The sequence below is a fragment of the Alligator mississippiensis genome, chromosome 7 (genome assembly GCF_030867095.1).
Source record: "Alligator mississippiensis isolate rAllMis1 chromosome 7, rAllMis1, whole genome shotgun sequence".
Classification (NCBI taxonomy): Eukaryota; Metazoa; Chordata; order Crocodylia; family Alligatoridae; genus Alligator; species Alligator mississippiensis.
In genome coordinates, this window is record NC_081830.1 from 20,980,255 (window position 1) to 21,005,151 (window position 24,897).

The 24,897-nt window shown below is 44.4% G+C and overlaps 1 protein-coding gene across 1 annotated transcript in view; it reads left to right on the forward strand.

Annotated features, from left to right (window-relative positions):
* KCNU1 (potassium calcium-activated channel subfamily U member 1) overlaps window positions 1-24,489 on the forward strand; it is a 74,600-nt gene extending 50,111 nt beyond the window's left edge. Inside the window, exons 21-26 of the mRNA XM_059731813.1 lie at window positions 1,566-1,790; window positions 2,313-2,490; window positions 10,943-11,020; window positions 16,469-16,611; window positions 21,985-22,179; window positions 23,531-24,489. Coding sequence (XP_059587796.1) covers window positions 1,566-1,790; window positions 2,313-2,490; window positions 10,943-11,020; window positions 16,469-16,611; window positions 21,985-22,179; window positions 23,531-23,644 — 933 coding nt within the window. The 3' untranslated portion in view covers window positions 23,645-24,489. The remainder of the gene's footprint in view (window positions 1-1,565; window positions 1,791-2,312; window positions 2,491-10,942; window positions 11,021-16,468; window positions 16,612-21,984; window positions 22,180-23,530) is intronic.
* Window positions 24,490-24,897: the final 408 nt, after the last annotated feature.

The following is a 24,897-nucleotide window of genomic DNA, read 5'->3' on the forward strand; positions in this document are numbered from 1 at the left end:
AGAAGTTAAGGACTGCCCAGGAGGAGGGGCAGTAGCCATGATGAAAAAACTCAGAGAGAGAAGCTGGACCATCTGAAACTTGCTGTCTTGAAACTCATGAGCAATGAACTGCCTGCCTCCAGAGGGAACCTCCACCTGCCTCTGGATGATACTCATGAGTAAGCTACCTGAGATCTAACTAGATCTATAGCTTACAGTAACTCAGATGCGTGATCAAAGCCTACCCAGCCACGCTGTTTGCTCCATGGGATTTCTTTGATATTGCTCTACCCTGTACCCTATTCCAAACCTACTCCTTGTAAGCAATAAAGTTCTTCTTTGTACCTAACATGGGAGACTTGTTGGGAGTGGGTCTAGATAATGCCTTGGGGTCCCCTTGGTTTGGCTGACTAAGGGAGACCACTATTTGTGCTTCAGGCTGAAGGAAGCACCCCAAGTTCTTGAAGTGGGTTGAGTGCCCTCAAGGGCTACTAGGCCTGTGTTTCCCAGGGGCCTCAGAGCTGGGATCACTCCAGATGCTGGGTGGTGGTGGCATTACCCCCCAGGCTAGCGGGTGTGCTCCAGGAAGGGGGTTGACTAGACGTGAGGCACCCCCAGGAGAGGCACTTGGAGCCTGGAAGGTGGTCGGGTGCAGTGAGGTGGGTGGCTCAGCACAGGAGCACTCCCTACTGGCCTGCCACATGCTCTGCCTTTCTCCTGCTCCTTGCAATTTAAATTAGACAGCGTAGTCCTTGGGTCAATGACTAACTCTGTTTCCTTGTGCATTTGTGCCTTGCCCAGCTCAGTAGGTCCCAGTACTGAAAACAAGAAAAAGTATACTATTGAGTAAATATGAACCAATGCAAATAGCAAATTGATTAGCATGCAAGTGCCTCATTGCCCTCTTCTGGAGAAATCCGAGATGTTCAGCTGGGTTATGCCCTATGTTGCCAACACTTCACTGTGCTTTAGAACAAGGTGATCAGAGATTTAAATCCACCATCTCTCTCTCTTTAAAATCCAGAGGTTCAGTCTAGGCCTCAAAGAGGAACAGATTCAGTTCTGCACGTGGGAAATGCTCACTTGTTGAAAGCAATCACTTTCTGTTTGCTGAACAGAAATTGCAAGCTTCATAACATTTGCTGCACATACGCAGAGTTGAACTCGCATCTTACATATGTGCTGAGGGCAATATGCGATGGAGGAAAGGGTTTGTGACCACAACACTAATGTGAATTGTCACTCCTTAAAGAACGTGTCCTTGTCTTTCTTATGTCCATGCTCATCTCCTCAACCTTGTTACGGGGGCTCACCTCACAGACTCATATACACAACACTCCCTGGTGGTTGCTTTGTACGTGTCAGGTGATTGAAGAGTTTGGAAAATGCTTCTGGGAGTTGAACCACTACTCTGCCAGGCAGTGTTTGAGACATTGGCACTTAAATGGAATGAGTTTGGATTCCGGTGGCTTCATTTAATAGACAGTTTAATTCTAGCCCAGGGATGTTACACATTAGGGAAATGTTCCACTTCTCCCTAACATTAAAAAAAACAAACAAACCCAACCTGTTCTGCTTTAATTTAGAATCCAAAGAAGGAAGCCACCTCAGACCTGCATGATCACATTGTGGTATGTGTCTTTGGGGATGCCAACACAACACTCATTGGTTTGCGGGACTTTGTGATGCCTTTACGAGCTAGCAACTTCATTTATGAGGAGCTGAGAGACATCGTCTTTGTCGGGTCTCTGGAGTACCTGAAAAGAGAATGGGGATTTATCCAGAATTTCCCAAAGCTGTGGTTGTACCAGGTAGGAATTTTTCTCTTCAATCGTTTCCCTCTTTCGCTCCTTTTACACGCACCGTTTTTAAACTTGAATGTGTTTAACAATGAACAGCACTGTGGAATGTTAGTATGTGGATGGGGATTTGTTTCCTCCAGGGGAGATCCCTTCTGCAACTCCTGTATTCTGATCAGGGATGGATAAATCCATTCTTCAGCAGAGACTGAATTGGTTCTTTGCTTTGATCTTGATTCTCAGCCTCCAAATTAATTTCTCCAAAGTTTGGTTTCATTCGGAGACACATCTGCATGCTTTGGTTTCCTGCAGTTGTGTCAAAAGACTGCTCTCTCACCATAAATTTTGCAAGAGAAGTTCAAAGCTTGGGGTTTTTTTTTCCTCTTCTCTGCTTCTCAACTTTAAATTGATTAAAGAAACTTAGGAGACGTTTCCAAAATGTTTGTTCCTCTGAAGCCAACCTTGAGAGCCCTGTGTCATTCACTCTGCTTGGACTCTCCTACCCCTAGTAAGCTAACCTGTACTCTTTTCCAGGGTAGTGCTCTTTCCTGTGCTGACCTGAAGGCTGTTAACATAAGGCACTGCGCCATGTGTGCCATCCTGTCCTATAGCTCCAAGTCATCTAGTAGTCCAATCCTGGTGGACACAGAAAGCATCCTGGCCACACTTAACATTCGAGCCATGCAGTTTAAGTGCAGCACAGTCTCTGAAGGTAAAAGCTTCTTAGTTATGTAGATGAGCCTCTTGGTGTGATAAAGCATGGGAAATTAAAATGACTTCAGATTCCTCTCTGTAGCAGCAGCACTGGGAGAGGAAAAACTTAGTTTATTTCTGGTTAAAACTTTGTAGAGAACAAACCAGAAATAGCCTTAGGTTTTGAATGAATGGCTAAAATATTCCCCTGCCTCATCCATGATGATTGTAGTTCAGGCTGGCATTCATCTAACCGGTGAGATAGGACACGGTGGATCTAGGAGTCCTAAAGTGACTGGACTACACTAAAGAGACGCACAGCTGAGGCCATTTGAAAAATATCATGCAGACTAGGCGGTGCCCTCTCTCCCTCTCACTTGCTTTCTCTTCCCACTGTTTTCTGACCTCTGGACATTGCCCCATCATTCATCACTATTCTGGTCCTTGCTCTGTCCCTCCCAAAAGTAAATATACCAGTAGCTCCTGTAAACTCTGTGCAACACTTGGGGCTTCTGCCACTGTGGGATGGGGGCAGTGGGGGCTTTCATTATTACTGCTGAAGAAGCTTCACTAACACCAGTTTTGTTTGCAAACTAAAGGGTAGCATTCAATGGCAGCTGTATTGCACCCTCTGTAACCTGCAACACAAAAAATAAATTTTTATGTTTGCCCATAAGGGTTGGGAGGGTGGGCACTGCTACTTCCAGCTACGCAGAGGTTGTAGCACAGAATTGCCACGGAAGCAAAACAACTCTGGTCCAGCAGAATATTTATCGCATCTCTTGCTCCCTTAATTTGGCAAAGGAGCCAAGATTTGTCCTCCTCTCGGGAATGGAAAAGTATTAATTAACTGAGCACAGGCTGAGAAATAGATGGCTCTCCTAAGTGTTTTGCCCATACTTTATTATCATTCACAAGGCTTTTAAAACAATGGCTATGCCGAAGAAAAGATTAGAGTAAGGCAGAGACAAGATTTTTAAAAATAATATGACAGAATAATATCAATATTGGATTATAGAAGAGGTAAGAAGTGAATAGTCAGGAATATTGAAGGAAGGGGTTCATGGAATGGAAATAGTAGAATGCTCTCATTGATTTATCTATTATACATGTATATAAAGATATATAGATGTAGATCTACATATTGATCTTGGGTCAGCGGAGATGGATATAGATAATGTATGTGTATATTATCCGTATATTTTCATCTGTAATGACAAACATAGATGCTGTACATAGATTTTTATACATGCGTATGGAGACAGATGGAGTCATTCACAGATCTACAAGAGAGAGATTATTCTTTCCTATCCATCAGTACTTGGATCATCTTCACGTTTTTGCAGGTGTCACTCAGATTTGTGATAAGAGTCCTTACGGGCAGCATCAGCAGAGGAAATAGAAAAGGAAGTGACCAATCTTCTCCCATCCTACTGCAACAGGGCAGATTCAAGATACAGTCTGACCTGTTATCTCTAGTTCCTTTCATCAGAACAATCTCAGAACCCTTAAGAAATATTAATGACTTCTCCCTGGCATGTGGATTTTATCAGTGTCTTGCACCTGGGTAAACCGAGGCACAACTTTATCTTGAACTAGAAGCAGAATAGATATATTGGTGCAGTATTCTGTCAAGGCGTTGTAGTTCTGCTTCCCAGGAGCTAATTAGCTCAAAAAGCCATGCAAGTGTATCTATACTTGTCCCAGGGCCTTATATCTGCATGGCACTGCACTTTTCTGTGTGGACACACCAGGCTATTCAGAGTTGGCGCATGCTCCGACGTTGCATCTTGTAGGTGTACCCAGAGAGGTTGAGTGACTTGTCAGTAGTTGCACAGCATGTCATGGGCAGAACTAGGAATGGACCAGATTTTCTTTTTCCCGGTCTTGGTCTGTCCTTTCTTAAATGCACATTTTTTCCATGAATTTCCTCGAGAGATGGACAAATGATAAGATAATGTGTCAGAAATGGGGCATGCAGCAACACACGCGTCACCCAAGAAAGTGACCAAGAGGGACAGGGTAAAATTTTATTCACAGGCAGTGGAAATGCTCAGTGAAGGCTCTGTCCCAGAACGAGAGCAACAAGCCCACCATGAAGAACTTCAAGAAGAAATGGATCGCTGCCCCAGCCTCCAATATTAAAAAGAAGTGGTGCAGTGCAGTTACTAGAGCAGAGAAGTGAAGGACAAAGATCTCAATTCTATTTCTGCTCGGAAAGAAGCTTGTCTACTGGTTAAAGTAGGGCTGATTAGAAGCCATGACTCATTGGATTTAGTTCAGGCTTCGGGGGGGGGGGGGGGGGGGGTGGGAAAGGATGGTCCGGCAGTTAAGAGCCAGGCATGGAGAATCAGGGCCCCGGGGTTTGATCCCTGCATTTGGGGAAGAGGCAGAGGGATTGAGCTGGGGGATCTTAGAATTTAGGTCTAAGCCTTTTTGTACCTTTGGGCAGTAACCATGGCCATTCTGTCTCCCAGTGTATAACTTCGTAATAACCATTATCTGTCAGGCTGATTATGAAGCCAAATCGGTTAAAGACTGCCTTTTGCTTCCAGATATTTCAATGATGGGTACTATGGAAATGTAAGCTATTCTTGTTGTTATTGCCTGTTACTTTGATTGGTTATTCCTAGAAGTGATTTAAATAAGAGGAGAGCGATTCCATCGCTGTGTACTCGAACGGCATTGACTTTCTGCCTGACTGCTGTACTCCCAAACCAAAACCCAATTTGTATCTATTTTACATATCTCACTCTTAGATATTTACAAGGCACCTATTGTCTAACTCTATTTTTACTGAGTTCTCGATCTTTAAAGTGACTACAATCCCAATATAATAAATCTTTGGCTACTCAATTAAGGCCATTCCTCAGATTTACAGTGTTTTCTGGAGACAGAAATGCAGTATTCACTTACAGGATATTATCATCAATAAATGAAGATGCATTTACGAAATAAGGCTAAGACACTAGCTAGCTTCTTTTTCTCCCCAAACCAGCCATTAAATCTGTTAGTGATTCACTTGCTGTGTAAAAATTAGCTATCTTTCCTTTCTAGGATCATTAGATGTATTGTTAAAATACCCAGCCAATTTTCTTCCTTGCTGCTGTAATTATTTAGATGCATAAGGCCAAGATTTCATGTAGCAGGTGGTCCCTATGGATTGAGTTGCAAGACTGAGGCCATATTTACTCACTTGTGGAAACTATCCTGTGAAGCTCTCAAGGGATTTTACAGCCAGGGGCCCCAGGGAGGTAGGAAATGACTATTACGCTCTTTTGCAGATGGTGTTAGGGAATGGAGAAGTGACATGGTTAGCCCCTAGGTTATGGATGAAGGTGATAAAAGGGGAACTAGGATCCATGCTGCTTTGACCACTAGAGCCCTCTTGATTATTTTACAGAAGTCCATCTAAAAAAAAGTCATGGCTCATAAAAGGCTTCTGTGGCTAAAGGCAGGCAACACTGTTGAAAGGTGTTTATAACTTTTTCTTCTTTAGATTTTTTTTTTCTGTAACCATGTGCAAAGAAACCAAAATGGCCAGCTGTCCTCAGTTAGAAACTCCTGTTCCTATGAATACCTTAGTGCTGTCTACAGGACTACCTAAGGACCAGATTTTCAAAAGTTTCTAGTCACCTAAAGACTGAACACTTAATGGTATTTTCACAACGTGCAAAGCAAGTTAGATGCCTAATCCTCATTCATTTCAATGGGAGTTTGGTAGCCAAGCTGCTTAGGAATGTTTACAAGCCCATTAGGCATCCATTTGCCTACTTTTGCAAATCTGACATCAAGTACAGGTTTTGATTCATCTGGTCTTTCTCTACTGGCACTCTTCCAGTGGGAGCATGGACTACAGCACTGGAAGGGTTCAAGTCTCTTCCTGCACTAATGTTATGTCATGCCCCCCCTGCTAAGGTTGTCTCGGGTGATTCCAGTGGATGGGACTACTTCCAGATGAAAACTGATACTTGCCAGCAGCTAAGGGACCTGCTGAGGTGAACAGCTGGTCCAGATACAAAAGGGATCACTTGTCTATCCCCTTAGGGGATGATCCGACAAGAAGTAGGTAAAAGCAATATAATAGAGATGAGACCTATGCAAAACCAAGGCTTTCTCTTACCTTACGAGAGAAAGAGCCCAGGGAGAGACCCAGGTGGGGGAAGACTGCAAGGGAGAAACTGCAGGCAAGCTGGCCCGGGGAAGTAAGGTGCTGACAATAGGACAATGCCCACGTGAGCAGTAGGGAGCCTATGGCAGTGCTAGCTGCTCTGCAGTAGGACTGTAGGCTGGAGTCCTGAGGGGGAGAAAAGGCACTGCTACAGGTAGGCTGCTATGGAGACCAGTTGGTAAGCCTAATTACAGGGCACCGCTGGTCAGCCCTGTGGAGTCGCCCTACTAGAAAGGGGCAGGGCCTGGGAGAGATCAGCGCCACGGCCATGGCAGTCGGTCTGGTTTTGGAGTTTAAGGAGGGATGCCTGTTGCTGAGAGAGGAGCTGTGAGCATGCTGTTCTTGAAGACAGCAAGTGAAGGGGCTGAGGGCTAGCGGTGGACTAAGGCTCATGGCTGGGTAGGAGTTTTGGTATATAGCCAGGCGGCTAGAGGTTTAGTTATAGCCAGAGTGCTTAAATTTTTGCTTTTAGTTTTAATTTTGGTTTTAGTTTGGTTTGGGTTTGGGACTATTGGGGGAAGACAGATGTCCTGATAGTGCCTGGGGCATGGGAATGTCTTGAGCCCTGCTAGGGAATCAAGGCACAGAACAGGCTTAGCCAGAGGACTGAAGCTAGGAGAAAGTGGCTGAAGCCTAAGGGTGAAAGCCAGACCAGTCCAAGAGGTCCAGCTTGAGAAGGATAGGACTGGGGCCAGGGGCTCACAGCCTAGAGAGGTGAGAACCAGGGTCAGGGGCCTAGTGTCCCAGGAAGGACCGGGGGGTCAGTCCAATAAGGGTGGAACTGGGGCCGGGGGTTCAGCGCCCAGAGAAGGGCAAGATCAGGGCCAGGGGCCCAGAGATACTAATGACTGTCAGGGCTGATAGCTGGATCCAAATCTATGAGCCAGACCTGGAGGCTTGCAGCCAGAGGAAAGGGGCAGAGGCTGAGAAAACAGAGGCAGGAGTTTATCGTACAGTAACTCTGCGAGGCATGGCCATGGGTACTGGAGAGGACAGAGCCCATGTAATAGCCAGTAAGGTTGCAGGTGCTCTCCGGGGCGCAGAGCCAAGTCAAAAGGACCCACTTAGCCTGAGGGGCAGAACTGAGACCAGCAGGGTCCAGGAGGGACCTGCTGGTGGCTAGAAGAATGGGGATCGCTCCAGGACCCTTACACAGCCCCCCTTTCAATCAAACACATGCATCAAGGCATATGGCAGATGAGTGAGAAGAGGAAGGCACTGTATTGCTGGAGCAAGGCAAGTGTTGCGTGGTCCCCAAGGGGTGTCATGGCCAGCCCTACAACCCCAGCCTGGCTAGACCTTGGTAGGTATACTCCTCTTCCTATGTGTTTGCCTAGCCTAGGGGAAATTGTATTAGCATAGCTATATCTCTGCTTGTGTAGCTACAAACCCCAAATATCGCCCATCATTTGTTTCTCTCTTCTGGAAGGCTTAGGAGGAGTGGAGGTGATATGGGCAGCCATTGGCGTATTTACTGGGGCAGGGAGCCAGCGCATCTGCTGTTGTCCTGTAAGAGCTTTTGCTTTTTCTGTCCTAATGCAAATCACTTCGTAATGCTGAAACCTGGTATGGCATCTTATTGGAGAAAATTGCACCAACAAATTCTTGTCTTACACTGGAGCAGTCCTTTGACAGTCTGGGCTTGTACTAGTGCAGCTACACAAGTTGAACCCTTTCTTCCTTCTTCCTAGTACAGATAGTGCTTAGCTGCTTATAGGGTCTAGGAAGAGGCATACAGACGATACCAATGATAACAAAAACTGAATCAATTCTATGAGATGTTATAAGCAGCCCAAATTATTCTACTTGTAAAAACTAGGATTGCAGCCTTCCTCAAGTGCAAGACCTTTTAGAGGTTCCTATCCAGGTAACTATAACTGAGAGAGATTTTTTCCCTAGTATGATGCAGATACGTATTAGGGAGCAAGAGTAGGAAAAGACTGATTGGCAGGAACTGTTGAGCTGGGACAATAGGAGAGAGTATAGATTCTGAAAGGCTTCCTGCAGCTTAACATCCTGAAAGCTACTCGTGCATAAGGGGAACATTTAAAAATACCTACTTATCAAGGTTGTTAAGACATAAGTGTGATTGAAAAGTAAAAGATAGTTAAAGCTTGTTCAATTTTGTGCAGCATTTGCCAGTGCAGATGGGCCAGTCAGTGACCCGACTTGATGTTCAGCCACCCTGTGGATCCTGTGTCCTACTACTAAACTTTTGAAGCTGTAAAGAAAGCTAGTCTTTCCATATTCATAGCATTGGGAAAGCATATGCATTTATCTTTATTTTGATGTGACCTAGGTTTCCCCAAATGGCCCAGAAACTCTGCTGAATGTTGCAGCAACCGTGGTCTGAATTTGGAAGTTGTAACGAGAGCTGAATCGGTCACGTTTCTTGTAGTTTGGGATTTCATTATGAGCATTTCATATAGTTTCCATCCAAACCTACCAGACTCCTTCCACACATTACCTGTCCCAAGGGGTACTGAATTAGAAAGCTTTGAGAAAAACAGACCCACACAGAAGTAAACATTACTTACACCCACAAGAATGAGCATTTACTAGGGTCAGCATCAATGCCAAGGACTTCTAGTCTTTCCCATGGAAAATTTTAGGTTTTCCAGTAATGCTGTAATTATCACCCTGTCATGTCACAGAGCAAACAGGTTGGCAAACCTAGGTACTGAACTAAATAATCTGTGGCATAATCTAAACATATAACGGTAATTAAGTCTGACAACTTAATATGCTACTGAAATTCAAATGTACAGTAGTAATCTACAATTAAGTAATCTTTTGTAATAGCACCCTGCCAGTGTGTAAGATTTCAGGTACAGTGCTGTGTACTGTTTTGTAGCAAAAATATTGACATAAGGAAAATGTATCCAGGCAATGATCTGACAGACATTCAAATCAGCCACTACAGTACAGGGAAAGGCAGAATAAAGATAATAATTCATTTTCAGGCATTCTGTCAATCTCCTCGGCAGATGTTCTGAGATGCCAGAATATGCCTGGGAAGAGCTTTCTGAGCTGTTGTTTGTACGCCCCACATTTCAAATGGGTTTTTTTTAGCAATCCCATCTCCCCAACCCTTGGAACAGAAGTGTTGTCACAGTGGATCACAATAGTGGCCCATCTAGGGATATCTGAGATATGCATAGAGAAAGGACTCATTGCATTTTACCAGTGAATCCCTCTTTCATTGTCATCCTTCATTGTTCAGGCGCTTTGCACAGGATCCATTACGGATGTGATCCGTTTCCCACCATCCTCTTTCTGACTTTGAAGAGGACCTTTTGCCAAGCAAAGAGCTTTTACTATCGTGTGGATTCTGCAGCCTTTACCCTGCATAATATCTTGGGCAACGAGCACTCCCTTTAGTAGTCAGTTCCTCAGATACTACTGTGATGAGCAGCAAGGTATTTTATAGGTGAATAGAACATGAGGCAGCAAAACAGAATCAGCACCTATTCAAATCAGGGAAGAGAAATACAGAAAATAGAGCCATGACTGACAACTGTCCTGGAAAAAAAAGGAACCTGACCCTCCTGCCACTAACACTTGCATAAATCTTAGACACATAGGACTGGAAGTGACTTTGTGGGTCAGGTCCCATTCCCAGGCATGCATTTCCCCAAGAAATCACCCCTTCAAACCCTCATCCATAACCCCCAGGCATTAAACCTTTAGGAACCTCCTGGAGCTTGCCACAGTAGGGACAAGGACACTGGAGCCATTTCCTTGTACAAGTCACCCAGTTGGTGTATTGCAAAAGGATCATGTTCTCTGGGTAGCTTTAGTGCGTCTCTTTTAAACCGCTAGCTTCCAGGCAGGTGTGTTGAGCTCTAAAACACAAGGCCATTGCTTTCCCCTTCACTTTTGCTGTGCATGTCCCATCCATTTATTTACAGTCTCCTTGAAGGGAAAAGAAAAAACCCTCCAAGTGCAAATTGGCTTATTGGGGGCTTTGTCCTAACAACACTATTACCAGCACCGCTGCTCCACAGAGGGTAATTATATTTTAGTTATGATGTCAATAAGTGGCTCCCAGGAGAGCTTTTCTTTTTTAATCCTTTGAAGCTCCGAGTGAATAAAATGCCACCTTAGAAAAGCAAACCAAGGCAAGAAACTTTCTCCATATAGGGAATGCTTTGGGATTTTTTTTTTTTGCATGACAGTGGCTTTATTTTAGGCTCAGGTAAGTGCTTTACTGCATTTGTCAGTCTCTGAACCATTCCTCCCACCCCTCTTTTTACCTCTCTCTCTTCTCTCTCCATGTTGTTATTGACTGTTTCTGCAGAGGCAGTTGGCAGAGTGAGAACATTGGAGAATCAATCAGCGCTCTATTATAAAAGGATCCCCATCATCACAGAGCTGAGTAAGTTATTCTTTGGGAACAAATTTTGCAGAAGCAATATACAGGCTGCATTATTTATATACCTCAGGCCCACTTTAGAATTCACAGGCAGAAGGTGACGTGACAAGCGCTGTATGTCCAAGGGAGACTAAAAGGTTTGACTTAGATGTTAATTCAGTGGCTTTGAGGGAGCTGGGATAGTTTATCAAGAGAATAAAAATAACAAAGTAGGACATGGTCCCAGTGTGCTGCAAACCACTAAAGAGTCCATTTAGAAGTGAAAGACCAGCCTTACGGCTTTGCTATTGAAGTGGGACTTGGGAGATCTGCATTTAATTCCCTGGAGAGTTTGGGCAAGTTATGATTTCCCAAAAAGGTGGCTGGTCACATTTCTCTCCTAGTAATTTGTATTCCAGTAGCACCCAGAGGCTCTTCCAGATATGCAACAAGAGGACAGTCCCTCTTCCAAGGAGCTAGCCATCAGGGCTGTTTTGTGTGCAAGATCATTTGGGATGATGGTGAGGGGTTCACACACTCTGGTGATGGGTTTCCTATCACCCCATCACCAGATAGATAGATCAAGAGTGCCAAGCATTTTACTTTTAGACTAGTGACTTCTACACCAATAGTCACCAGTGGACCTGTGTCCTCATTGCCCCATATTGTTCAGCCACTCTAGACAGCATTCATAACAAATGCAATCCATGGAGCTCTTTCGTGCTACTCTTGACTGTTTTTATTTTTGTCTTCATCCCCTGGTGATTACATACTAAAGCCATTAATTAGGAACATGTGCACTGATTAACTGATTACTAGTAACACAGAAGTCAGCATCACGCTGGAGTGGTATGCCTTAGCTGTTGGTCTCAGGGGACACGGATGTTTAGTTCCATTTAGAGTGCTGACACAAGAAAGTACTCATCAAATTAGCGTAGCATGTTGCTAGGCATTATGACTGGACCCTGAGTCACTCAGACACTATTTGGTTTGACACGATGCTTTAAAATGCCACATGAACAGAGCAATCCCAGGGACACTTCCTGGAACATAGTCATAGCTGAGCTAGGATCTACAACCTTCCTTCTCGTACAGTGTCCGATGACCTCTGAGGATTGTCCTGCATTAAAGCAGGGACAGCTGAAATGTTTTAAATAAGCGGTATGTTTTGCTTGCTTTTGAGATTTGGAAAAGCATTAAAACATTTCTTGTTTCTCTTCCCTCCCTGTCCCTCTGTGCTTCCCAGTTCCAGCTGGGGCAGGGAGTAAAATATCAGAAAGTGGCAGGGGAGGGTGTCATGGTATTAATTCTGCCCTGGCAGCTACTGCATATAGACTAGCACTTAATGAAGAATCCTGGAAAAAAAATAACAACAGAATTTCTATTAAGAGAGTCTCTCCAGCTGAGCTAATTGAAATGGCATGAGTAGGAGTGAAAAGTGCAACTGTGCCTTCTTCCACAGAAAAATCATCCTCATCAGACCTGCCCCAAGGTCAAGTTACTGGCCAAACATTCCACCCACCTCGATGCTCTTCATCACCATGATATATTATTACCAAACCTCACTTAGATTAATTAACTTTTCCTTCCAGTGCTCCTGTGCTGCAGGGATACCTTACTGCTACTGCATCTTAGAAGGGGAAATCTGAACACAGAGTGATCATATAACTTGCCAGAATCACACAGAGAGTCGGGCAGAATCAGAAACTGAATCCAAAACTCCTGGGGTCTAGCCCAGTGCCATAGCCACAGGCCTTCCTTCTTTACAGTCTCAGATTAACAGCCATGTTGGCTGACCATGCCATCAGGTCCTGGCAGTGCCTTCTCACATCTTAACTCTCTGCAGATGCCAGGAAGCAGCAGAAAACATGACAACTGTCATGAAATTTCCAGCTTTTTTCCCAGGCAGAAGAGATCCTTGTTAAATTTAGGCCCACATTGTGCTAATTGTGCATCCCTCCTTGCAGCAGTTGCTTTGAACCTGTAACCTCGCTCCCATCCCTCTTTTCATTTTGGTTGCCCCCTGAAATCAGTTGACATATACCCAAGAGCACCACCCCCCATAACAAGGAGGCTAGCTGTTGCTCCACCAGTGTCAATCCCATGTTAACCTTGTACATCAATAGGCCTATTGGATTACGCAGACCTGTGAAGCTTCATTTTTAAATTAATTTATTTTTAGCAGCCCATTACTAACAGGCCTCTGAATCACTTCTCAGAATGGCTCTCCACCCTCCCCTCCCAAAATACTATTGTACAAGAGCAGATCCTGTCCCCACTTAAGGCACCTATACACAAGCAGTGAGGCTGCTCTGAGGTGCTATGAATGCAGCAAGTCAGAGCAGACTTGACTAATCATCTCATGTATCAGCATACTATTTTGAAGCACGGGGACACTGATACATATGATGCTCCAGGTGCTTTAATTAGAGCAGCTGTCAGAGCCGCTGTAATTAAAGCATGCCCCCCCCCCCCACACACACAGACACGCACACACTCCCAGACCATGTGTATAAACACCCATAGTGCAGACAAAATTCTCTCTAAACTAAATGGTCATTGTTGGGGAGGACAGGGATTGAATGAAGAGAATGGGTTTGAGTGTTAAAATGCCACATCACCGTCACCTGATTTCTCTGAGTACCGATAACTTGGAAATGGTTCCAAAGGGTAAATTTATGGCATGACGAATTCCCAGACCTTCCAGTCTCTGTGACCATCACTTTGTTTTCTGTGCTTGTTCAACACCCCATCCTGCTGTGGGGTGCTGAAGACCAATTACAGTGTAAACAATAAATGAGAAGAAAATAACCATGGCTGCTGTGCCAGCACTTCATCGAAGGGTTCACTCTGACTCCTGAATTTTCCAAAATCATGCTCTGATATTCTCTTGTGCTCGGGCTTGTGCTTTTGTTTTTCTTGGCTCCCAGCATCTCAGGGATTTTTGATCCAGCTGCTGTGGCCCAGTCTTGCTAAGGCAAAGATGTACAGTCAAGCTAACTTCTTGAGACAAGCACTGGACCAAGGACATGCTTCCCTATAGTTCTGGTGTGTCCGTTCAGAGGAAAACACCTGCAATTTGTTGATGTGGCTTCAGATTTTAGTCGTATCAGATCTTCAACATAATAATGATGCGTGTCCCATCTCTTGGCACATGTTTCCCTGCCCCTGCCACGGCCTCAGACAGGATGGGAATCTTTTCCTACATGTGGCGATAGCATAGAAAAGGAGATGCCCATAAGATTTTAAGACACAGAAGCACACAATCCATTGAGACTTGCTTTTGATCGGCTAAAGCTTGTTAGCAGTCCTTTGCACAGATCCTGTTTTAACAAAACTTTTATGTTTAATCATATGATTTAGTCCCAGGCTAATTAGGGAAATCCTCATGTGCTTGAAGTTGGGTCATGAATAAGTGGTTTGCTGGAGCAGGGCTATGGCTCGTTTCTGATCAGGACTTTATTCATGGTCTTTTCTCGGACCAGTTATTTAGTGGCAGGGCAAGGGATGACATTTATTATGTCTGTATGGTACCTAGTATAATGGGACTTCAAATAGTTTAGCCCCTAAGAGCTTCCTCAATATATCTGTGAATACTAAGGAGTTCCTCGCAGTTCTTCACTAGCCTCTTGTGAGACGAAGTCCCTGAGGATCCCAGTCCCCCATAGAGACAGCAAGGTATTGCTGGAGCTAATCTCCATAATGAAAAGAGCCCTCCAAGGACTCCAGTCCTGTGTATCAGAAGCAGCCAAGCCATTTCCTCGGGATTTTCACCAGTAATACGATAGCTGGCCTGAATTGGTGCTACCAGGCTTGGCTGCCCTCTGCCATAGCTACGCCATAGATACTGGGTGTTCATAACAAATGATATGTCAGTGAAGCACGAAGCTGCCTGGGCCCTGAGGGCATGCCATCTCCTGGTACATTTTGAGGTAATGAGGCATGATAGACAGATACACAGGTTTAATGGAACAAGCACAGACGCCAGGCATCCATAAAGGGGCTGGATGTTGGTATGGCTACTGGGAGGGAGGCAGCTATTCCAGTGTATGGAGAATTGTGCTGTTGCCTTTAGGCCCCCAAGAGACTGCTGAGTGATGGGGAGATGAGGAGGTGGCAGCCAGGAAAGGGAACAGATAAATCCAGCCACCTCACTGCAAGCTGAGCCAAAGGCTCGTCATTTACTGCTGACGAGTCCATCTGGTATTTCCAGTGCGTTTCACAGTGCGTGATTTGATCTGCTGTAGTTCACAGACATATTAGGAATGGATGTGCCTCTGGAATAAGGACTGCTAGAAATTCCTGAGTCCATGGAGAGAAATAGCTAAATAACCTGATGCTGCCTGCCCCTCTTCCCCCAGGGAGAAAGGAAGAATGTGAATCCCCCCCCCCCCCAATCTGTTACATTATTTCAACCGGTTCCTGGAAGCCCATGGTTTTCATATGCAGACTCTTAAGAGTCATGTAATAGAGAAATTTTGATTTCCACCAGCTATGGATCTGATTGAACCAAGACCTTACCTTGGGAAATGTCTTCATACAGAATCCACTTCTGGATGAAGCACCTGGGCACCTGGACCCATTAATAGTAACACAAACCTGGACAGCTTTAGTCACCTGCTTTACAGATTATCTATTCAAATGTTTCTTAGCCCTGGGGGACATGAAATAAATTAATCATTAATCAAAGAAGGGTTACATGTGCTTTTTTAACAGAAAAAAATGGGTTCTTAGTCTTAATTCCTTTGCTCATTCTGTGCCTCTCCAGCTGTGTTGCTGTCATTCATCAACATTCTCCCTAGCAACACAGCAATACTAGGACATACCTAGTACATTCAGTGGCACAGCAGGTGCCCTCTGCCTGGATGCATGGAGACAATTCACTGAACACAAAAGAAAGTTAAAGCAATGTCATTTGTAACTATGAGGACATCTACTTCAGTTAGTCTGTAAGGTACAAATCTACCCTGCCTTCTATGAGGATTTCTCCTGCAATTCTGTTGGCTGGCGAGGGCAGACAAGACAGAGTACTTCATTGTACTCCATCACCCAACAGTGGATGTGAGGTGTTCACAAACTGAAGTCAGCCTATTTAAACAGATGGTGCTTTGATTTCCTTTTTAATTAACCAGTGGAAACTCCACCCTTGGAAGCAAAGAAATTGTGGCTTAACTTTTACAAGCCACGTTAAGTGACTTGGAAGCTGAAGTCTTAAAACACATTTGGTTTTTTTTTTGGAAATGGTCTCTGGGTTCCTCAGAAAACTCTCCCTTATATTATGAGGATAATAAGGTTTTTGCACCAGTGCATGATAGGTCAGGAGCACTGGACATATTTTCCCCTTTCTCTTCTGTTAGCAGCCAGTATGGGAGACAGGACTGTGGGCTAGAGGTATCATTTTCCTCCTCCAGTCCTACGTGGTAACTCCTGTGTTTCTAAGCTGTCTCACATCCCTGCCATTTTGTCCTGCAGAATCCATGTCAAATGCCCACTTTATTGATCAGAGTGCTGGAAGCAGCGGGTCGCAGATCCCAGAGCAGGAGCTGCATCTCTCCACTCCTTTTTCCAGTGGAGCTATCTTCTCAGATAACTTTTTGGATTCTCTTCTGTCCACTGTAAGTAGATACCTCGCTTACCTCCTACATCATACCCTCTGTAGAGGGACTGCAACCATCAAGGGCCAAAGAAAATGCCAGTCTAGCCTGCTCTTTCTACCAGGACCCATTATGAGCTGTACCACACCATAGAGCAAGAAACCATGGGAAAAGTGGTTGGTGGGCTAATTTAGAGACTGGCTTATCCCTTGAGTGCCATCTCTGTAAGTAGCTACCCTTTTTTGCAACTCACTAAACTCTTGACCTAAGCAATGTCTTGTGATAGTAAGCTCCACTGGCTAGAGCGAATTTAGAGAGCTGTCATTTCTCAGATACGTCTTATGCAGCGCACAAAGTTATACGCGCCCTCACTTCTCTGTCACGATGCATGTTTTATAGATAGAACATCTGGAGTTACTTTATAAGATGTCGTTTTTGTTTTTCCCCTAAGAATGTTTGCATGCTGTAAAAGATATTTATAATCAGTGAGATCTGGTTTTTGTAGCATGATGCAGTCAGAATTAATCTATCCATGTGAGAAAATGATATGCACTCAAACCACCATTACATATGACACCAGTTTGGCCCCCTTGTTGGAGGTTCTGTTAATGATGCCAAAGACCAAACAGACTGTAGAGATTCAAATGTCTGGCTCCTTCATGTAGCTGAGAGCTCCTCCAAAGATGGTTTGAGATGCAGTAGTAAGATGTGGTGCAAGAGAAATTTCTACTAGCACCCCCCTGATATAGCTGTTTGCAGGGGCGTAAACAGAAAAACTCATTCTCCAGGCAGTTAGTCCAGCAATAATACTAAAATTCACCTTAAGTGTGATGTGAAACCTATTGAACTCAATAGGAGTCATTCCATTGACTTCAGAGGAATTTATTTCAAGCTGACGGTGTGTTTTCTATAAGATATGCAGCCAATACTATACGTTTTGCCATGATGACAGACCCTAGGTGGTCCAAAAGTTTGCAGGCCACATCAGATTAGGAGCCTCTCAGATGAACAAGTCTTTAACTGGCATAAATTATAGATGATGTCCCGGTAAATCATCTGAGCTATTAAGGGTGGATTTAACCTGGCACATTGCATTGAAAATGCAAGGAAAGCAGAGACAAAATAATGGCATTTCCTCCTCCCCCCCCTCCACAGCTTCAGGTTGCTGTCAGGAGTGAGTGACACCAGTGATGGAAAGCATAGGGCAGTTGAGCCAGCATTTTGGCAGAAAGTCAGCAGCTCAATTCATATAAGCTTGCAACTCCCAAACTGGCTGCCCTTCTTTCTTAACTGGGCCGTGCCCCTTTCTTTCTCCCCCACCACCACCATCCATGCTGCAGTCAAATTCCATGTGATTTGCTCTGGATTCAGGTGTAAGGGGATACTGCTTGGGTGGCAGTTTTTTACAGGAATTGAATAAATACAAAACAAATCTCTCAAAGGGATAAGCAGTCCGAAATAAGAGTGTCAAGTCCAGTTACGCTTTCTTGAGAAGGCTTCAGTGTTAGGGAAAGTATTATATTGCTGCTAGTCACTGATATGTCAATCAGCCTGACTGTAATTAATGACTGCTAGTGTCAACTGTAAAAGTAACTTGAGATGTAGCATGACTTGTCTTAAAGGATAAAATTTCACTCAGACTTAAGATCCCAGGTCTGTCGAGGAATGATGAACTCTCAGCTCAGCTTTTAGAGCACTTTTGGATAGATGTTAGCTAGTCTGTAAGTATGGGGAAGGAGAAAAAGAGATGAGATGTTGTTTAGCAGCTGTACTGTCTGGAGGGAGACTGGTAAAATAAGACTAGTAAAGGAGAATAAAGAAACGAAGGAGGAGTTCAGCCATAAAATATCATTTCAGCTTTCTGATCGTTATTAGGATCTACTGAATATCCTTGTGTTTTCTGAGGTTACCTCAGAGCCAGTGTTTTCCTGTAACTGGAAAAAGATGGTGATGGATGCTGGTGTGGTGCAAAAGCAGTTGCTGTATGTTCTGGAAAATACAATATAGCTTCCTTGGAAGTCATAAGCAGAATCAGCTCTTATTCTAGTCTGATTCTCTATGTTTCTCTAGGCAGAAAAGAAATGATGCAAAAAGAAAGAAAAGAACAGTCCTGTGGTCTTGAAGTAGAGCCTGGGACTGAATTCAGGTCCTATCATGCATTTTTGGCTTGGTCATGAGCAAGTCACAAAGGGGCCAGATTTTCAAGTGCTCCACACTTCCAGTTGAGTTTTCCAAAGACACAGCTCTCGACATGAAGTCAGTGGGCTTTACTGGCACAGCCGTAGAAGTATGGGGATTCACAGAGTCGTCCGTCGTGTGTGCGGTGGTGTCCAGGGGCATCTCTGTCCTTCAAGCAGTAACTGAATAACACATAGCAAAGCTGGTAATGTTTCTTCTGTACATTGTAAGAACCTGGCTCCTTCAACGTTAGCTTGGAGACTTATTTAATATGCATTGAAATCTTGCCTACACATGCATACACATACATACACACACTCTGTCTTAGACATTTCTAGTTGTTTTTTCTCTTTCAAACTTCTGCAGTATAACTCGGCAACGAAAGTACAGAATGAGGGTGACATGCAAATCCTATTAATTCACCCAAGTATGGAAATACAATCCTTTTGATGTCAAAAAGTACAGCAATGATATGTTAAAGAGCTCAGCATGCTTCAGTTAAATATGTAAAGTGCAGATTCCCCTGGAGCAGTATCACTTCTGGATAACACCGGACTATAGCGCCTTACTTTAAAAGGCTGAGAATTACTCTAACAGCATTATACCCTTTTGCCCGACAACGTGGTCATATGTTCTTAAGCAGATTTAAGTTTAGCTTGGATTTAGTAACACCATTCCTTCTCTACAGCTTGTTTAGTTTCTTTCCTCATGAGAATGCAGGTGACAGATTCCACTAGGTTGTTCTCTATGGAAAATGAGCTTTAAAGGAAGAATGGAAATAAGTCAGCAGAAGCATTGAGAGTGTGAATAGAAGGAACAAGCTGGGATAAAAATAAGAAAAATCTTAATATCTTTGCAACAAATTTGAACTTGAATGACAAGCATTTTTTTCCTGGGGTTTGCAAAAGTTTCCATGGCTTTTTTTTTTTTTCTTCTACCTTTGTCTTTTTAATGTTTTAGGGTGTGCTTAATAGTTCCTATAGCAAACTCCAGCTCCTTGCTTAAATTGCTTGTACCAACTGACAGTTGTGCAGAATAGGTGTCCAATGCTACCATTCTCATTTGTAAGCCTTTTCCATGCCCTCACTACTTATCAAATAACAACAAAAGTGCAGGACAGGGTAGAATCAGGCCTGCTGTGTGTTACACGGATTGCACTACAGACTCATTGAATGCAGTATAACGCCAGTCTTGGGAGATATTTTAAGAGCTCTGGGGCAGTTCCAGCTTCATGGGTCCCCTTTCAAACGAAATGGCTCAAGTCTAAAACACTGCAGAGCTTAAAAAAACACAACTACCATCCTAAGGTACTTGCTGTCATCCTGTCTTTGCCACTGGCCTGCTGCATGACCCAGGGCAAGGTGCTCCATGTTTTAATGCCTCTGTTTCCCATCCCACCCTGTGTCTGGCCTGTCTATTTAGGCAATAAGCAATTTGGGGCAGAAGCTGTCACTCACTGTTGGTCTGCCCAGAGTCCAACTGAGGCCTTTACAGTGTGCTACAGTAATTACATTTATTTGCAGTTGCTGGACAGAAAAGAGGAAGCAAGGTTGTTTAGGATAGTATAAGGAGGCATAACTAGGGTGGAAAGATAAAACTGAGTGACGGAAAAGACTGGCTCAGTATGAGAAAATGTGGTGCAGCCTACTAGACTGATGAGAAGAGACTTACAGGAGGAGATTTTCAAAGTCCCAAATGGCATCTGATAACAAACAAAGGGTGTGTCTACATGAGACATTTTACTGCACAATAGATTAGTCTACCGCACAGTAAAGCATCACCATCTACACATGCTCGCATTTACTGTGCAGTAAATTAGTCTACTGTGCATTTAGCGACTACCTATAAATACAGGTAGTAACCTAACTGTGCAGTAGATACTGCACAGTAAAATGTGTAGATGCTGGCTGGGAGCAAATTTGCTCCTTGTCAGCCTAGTGAACAGGGGGCCCCAGGGGACAGGGAGCTCTCTGTCCATGGTTCTGGTGCTGCTCATCTTCTTGGCTCCCTCCAGGAGCTGGGAGCCGATCAGGGTGAGAAGTGGGGAGCTCTCTGCCCCCTGTCCCTGGCTCCCCATGCAGAGCTGGCTGCTCTAGGGAGTGAGTGGAGGCTTGAAATCCAGCCCTTGTCTATCCCCCAGAGCATCCAGCTCCATACTGCTCAGAGCTGGTTGTTCTGGGGGGACAGGCGAAGGCTGGATTTCCAGCCTCAGCTCGTTCCCTAGAGCAGCCAGCTCCACACAGCACAGAGCTGGCTGCTCCAAGGGACAGGGAGGGCTGGATTCCCAGATCTTCTCCTGTCCTTCCCAGACCAGTCAGCTCCATGCCAAGCAAGGCAGTTGCCTGCGAGCCCTGTGCCCCGTGTCTGGCAGAAGGCTTGCCCACAGCTGCTTCACACCCTGGACAGTAAACCCAGTAAACCCCATGTCCAGCAGAGGGCTTGCTGGCAGCTGTGTCCAGATGTGTACAGGGCCAGGAGAGTTGTGCCTGCTCTCTTGGCCCTGTGCACATCAGGTCCCCTCCCAGTGTGCACAGGACCAGGAGACAGTTGCCACTTCAGCTGGCCAAGCTCTCCTGGCCCTGTGCCCATTGGGACCACTCCATGCCCCTTGCCAGCCCCTGATGGGGGTGGGGGGAGGGGGAGGAGTAGAGCCTGGAGCTCCTCCTGGCTGCTGCAGGGGGGCAGAGCCAGGCAGGAGCAAATCTGCTTCCAAGAGGGAGCGTGTATAGACATGCTCCCCTGTGGGCTTACTGCACAGTAAGGCTACTTTGAATCAATAGCATGTGTAGACATGCCCAAAGTCTACTGAGGCAAGTAATAGAAACCCTATTACATGACTCCCTTAGAGCTGGGATGGACAAAGCTAGAGATGGTCAAAAACGTGCTGTCAGAAACTTTTTTTAAATGAAAAAAATTGTTATTTTGTGCAAATAAAGTCTTCTGTGAAATGTCCATTTCTGATGTACTTCCATAGGAAGATATAGAACAAAATTTGAGAATATATCTGTGTTGCACTTGCAATGTTTTTGTGGGTAACCGTCTCCAGATCAGTTGTAGACACAGAGTTGAAGCATGCATTGTAGAGAGACCCTCCCCAGCTTCAGTAAGTGCAATAGATGTGACCCCATCATTCCTTTTCAGGTTGAGTGAATTGAGTTTTGTAGGTGCCTCTGAACCTGCAGATTTTCTTACTTGTGCATGCCTTTTTCTTTCCAGACCTACTGTAACCACCATGTCTTAGCTTTGCTCCAGACTCTGGTGACGGGTGGGACAAGCCCAGAGCTGGAGGAGCAGCTTGCAGAGAAGAATGAACTGAGTGCCAGTGACAACAGCATATCATATGTTGCACCTAGGGTGAGGTGCAAGCTGGCTCTTTTGCCACTGTGGAAGGAACTTGCAGCAGTTTCCCCAGTGAGTTATATCACAGTGTTTGTAGAGTTGCGTTTTATAGGATGGGGTCTCATCTCACTAACATTGGTGTAAGCCAGGAGTAATTCCCCTGAAGTCAGTGGAGTCCCACTTGACTTATCCCATGTTGAGAGCACAGCCAGGCCCCATGTTACTGTTCCATCAGTGGGTAAGATCAGTCAGCAGTGAGTGTTATCAGCCTAATCTTTGTGTTATGGGTCCTATACCTGAAAGTTTCATGGGATAAGAAATCTCATGGGCTCACATTGACTAGGGAAATTGTTAGTAAGTGCAGCCAGTCAATATCTCCTCTGCCTTATCAGTCTAATGCCAGCTTCTATAATTAGCTGGCAACAATGGGTCAGCTCTTCAGCTATCATCAAATTGGCCAGCTTACCCAGTGACAACCCACAATGTCACTAAAATGCAAAATACCCTTGACTTGGATCACACTGGTATCACAGGGCATAATGCCCTGCTGCTTCAGACCCTTGTGTTACGCCACATGCTCTGAAGTGATATTGCACGCTGGTGTAGGCTGGCTTGAGGGTTACGTGGCAATACGCTGCAACAAGCACCATTTATTTCCACCCCTGTGAAAAAAAATCAATAACTTATGGAGTCACCAAGGCAAACAATAAAGCCAGATGAAGCATAGGAATGAATGAAATTCAGGTACTTGGGGGACCTTGCCCATACACAGTCCTTAACTGAGCAGTGGTGACTGGTCCCACATTATCTTGTAAGGACTGAAACCTCCTTCCTTTTTTATAAAACATTTTGGAAGCTTTATAAGGGTACAGCAGGGTGCCACATATCCCTGGAGCCACTTGTTCCCTAGCAGAGGTGCTGGCTCTTTTAATCCCATATTGAAATTCTGGCTCCCTATAAGTCCCAGAGTACATAACCCACGATCAAGTTTTAGAGCTTTTGCTGAATGACAGCCTAATTTTTTGGCTTTGCCTTTTTACTGGCTGCTGGTTGTGAAACACAATCACTGACATGTACACTAGTGGAGATGTAAGCTGATCTGATCAGTATAAAATGCAGAGTCCTTACACTGGATCTGAATCTGTGCCTGGAACTGTTTTCTTCAAATAGCTACAAGTGTCAGGTATCCTTACTTCATATTAATTTGACTCTTAGCTCCTCAAGCTCCTTGACCTTAGCTTGTAAAGTGCCAAAGATGGTGGGTTCTTGGTCCATGAGTGGAACACCTATGTGTTACCATCATACAAATACTAAATCATGACAGTCCAAAAGTACTTCTTGAGCAATCTCACTAGTGGGTTGCAAAGCCGACTTGACTGCCTCCAACTTTGGTTGGGGTTTTTTGGTTGTTGTGTAATTGCAGGAGGACTGTTTCGGAGATGTTTTCTGCAAAGCATTAGACTTGTTTGGAATCCTTTGCTTTGGCCTCTACCGTCTCATAGAAGAGCCTAATCCATACAAGAACAGGGGAGTATAGTTCAGATAAAACTTATGTACATCAATAATATTCACAACGCATTTTTTTTTTAGTTGCGGGCAAGGAGGTACAGTAAATTTTGAAGCACTACTGCAAATGAAAGTGTAAAAGCATGCCCATGGCAGGCAGCTTCTCCCATCCAAGTTACAGGTGGAACCTTTACAGGACTCTGTCATAACCCCTTAGTCTTGACCTACAACTATAACTGTGTACTTTAACCTCAAATGTGAGCATCCCCTGCCAATCCAGCAACATGCCTCTCTGAAGACTCACTGACCACACTTATATCCCAGATCCCTTCCCAAGGTTAAATCATAATGAGCATCCTTGCTATTGCTTGGGATAGCTCCTGAAAAGGGATTGTTAGACATGCCTAACTCCGGCGGTGGTTACAACTGATGTAAGTTCTTTTAATGGGTCTTTACATGTGAACCATGGTCCTTAGAAAAGAGCCTGTGGGGTACTGTTAGTGCTGTTGCCTGTGTCCATGTATTTAATTTTTTTTTTATTTTTTTTTTTTACAAATAAACACACCTGACCTTTTCCGCTTTCTGATTCTTGCAATAAGCTTGAGAACCTGTGGTTGAGCAGGAGCAAAACTCGTAGACACGAAGTCTTTAGATTTAAAGACTTCAAGCAGTGAAAAGAAATGTGATCTGTTCCAATGGTTTGTGAACCCAGGCCCTATAAATGGTATCTTATACTATACACGCTTTAATTGTTCAAGATATTTTCTCATGTGCACTTAAACCTTGCAAAAAAATGCTGTTCTTTTGCCATCATTTGTGTCCCTTAAACAAGCCCAAAGGACCCAACAAAATATTTAGATTCTTATTTTCTGGTGTTTTTTCAGGTGTGTGATTGCTCGGCCTCCGAACAATTTCAAGATGTTGCCTACAGATCTGCTCTTTTGTGTTGTCCCATTCAACATCTCAACAACCAGTAGCCTGTCTGACTGGGCAGAGGCTCTGCCCCCAAGCAGGCAGCCAAGCCCAACGGACTACTCCAAGGCTGACATGGAAGTGAATGCATGAGCCTTTCTCTGCAAATAAAGCAGAATATGTTGGTTACTAGGGCTCCAGAATAATGTTTCCTGGTAGCTATTTCTTATGGATGTAAGAGGCAATTTGCAATATATAAATATTGACACAAGCCAGCTACAGATGCACAAAGTTTGAGAGTCTCAAGAGACTTTGGGGGACTTAGGCATACACATCTCACTCTAACTCCCTTGTCACTGGCCTCCTGGCTCA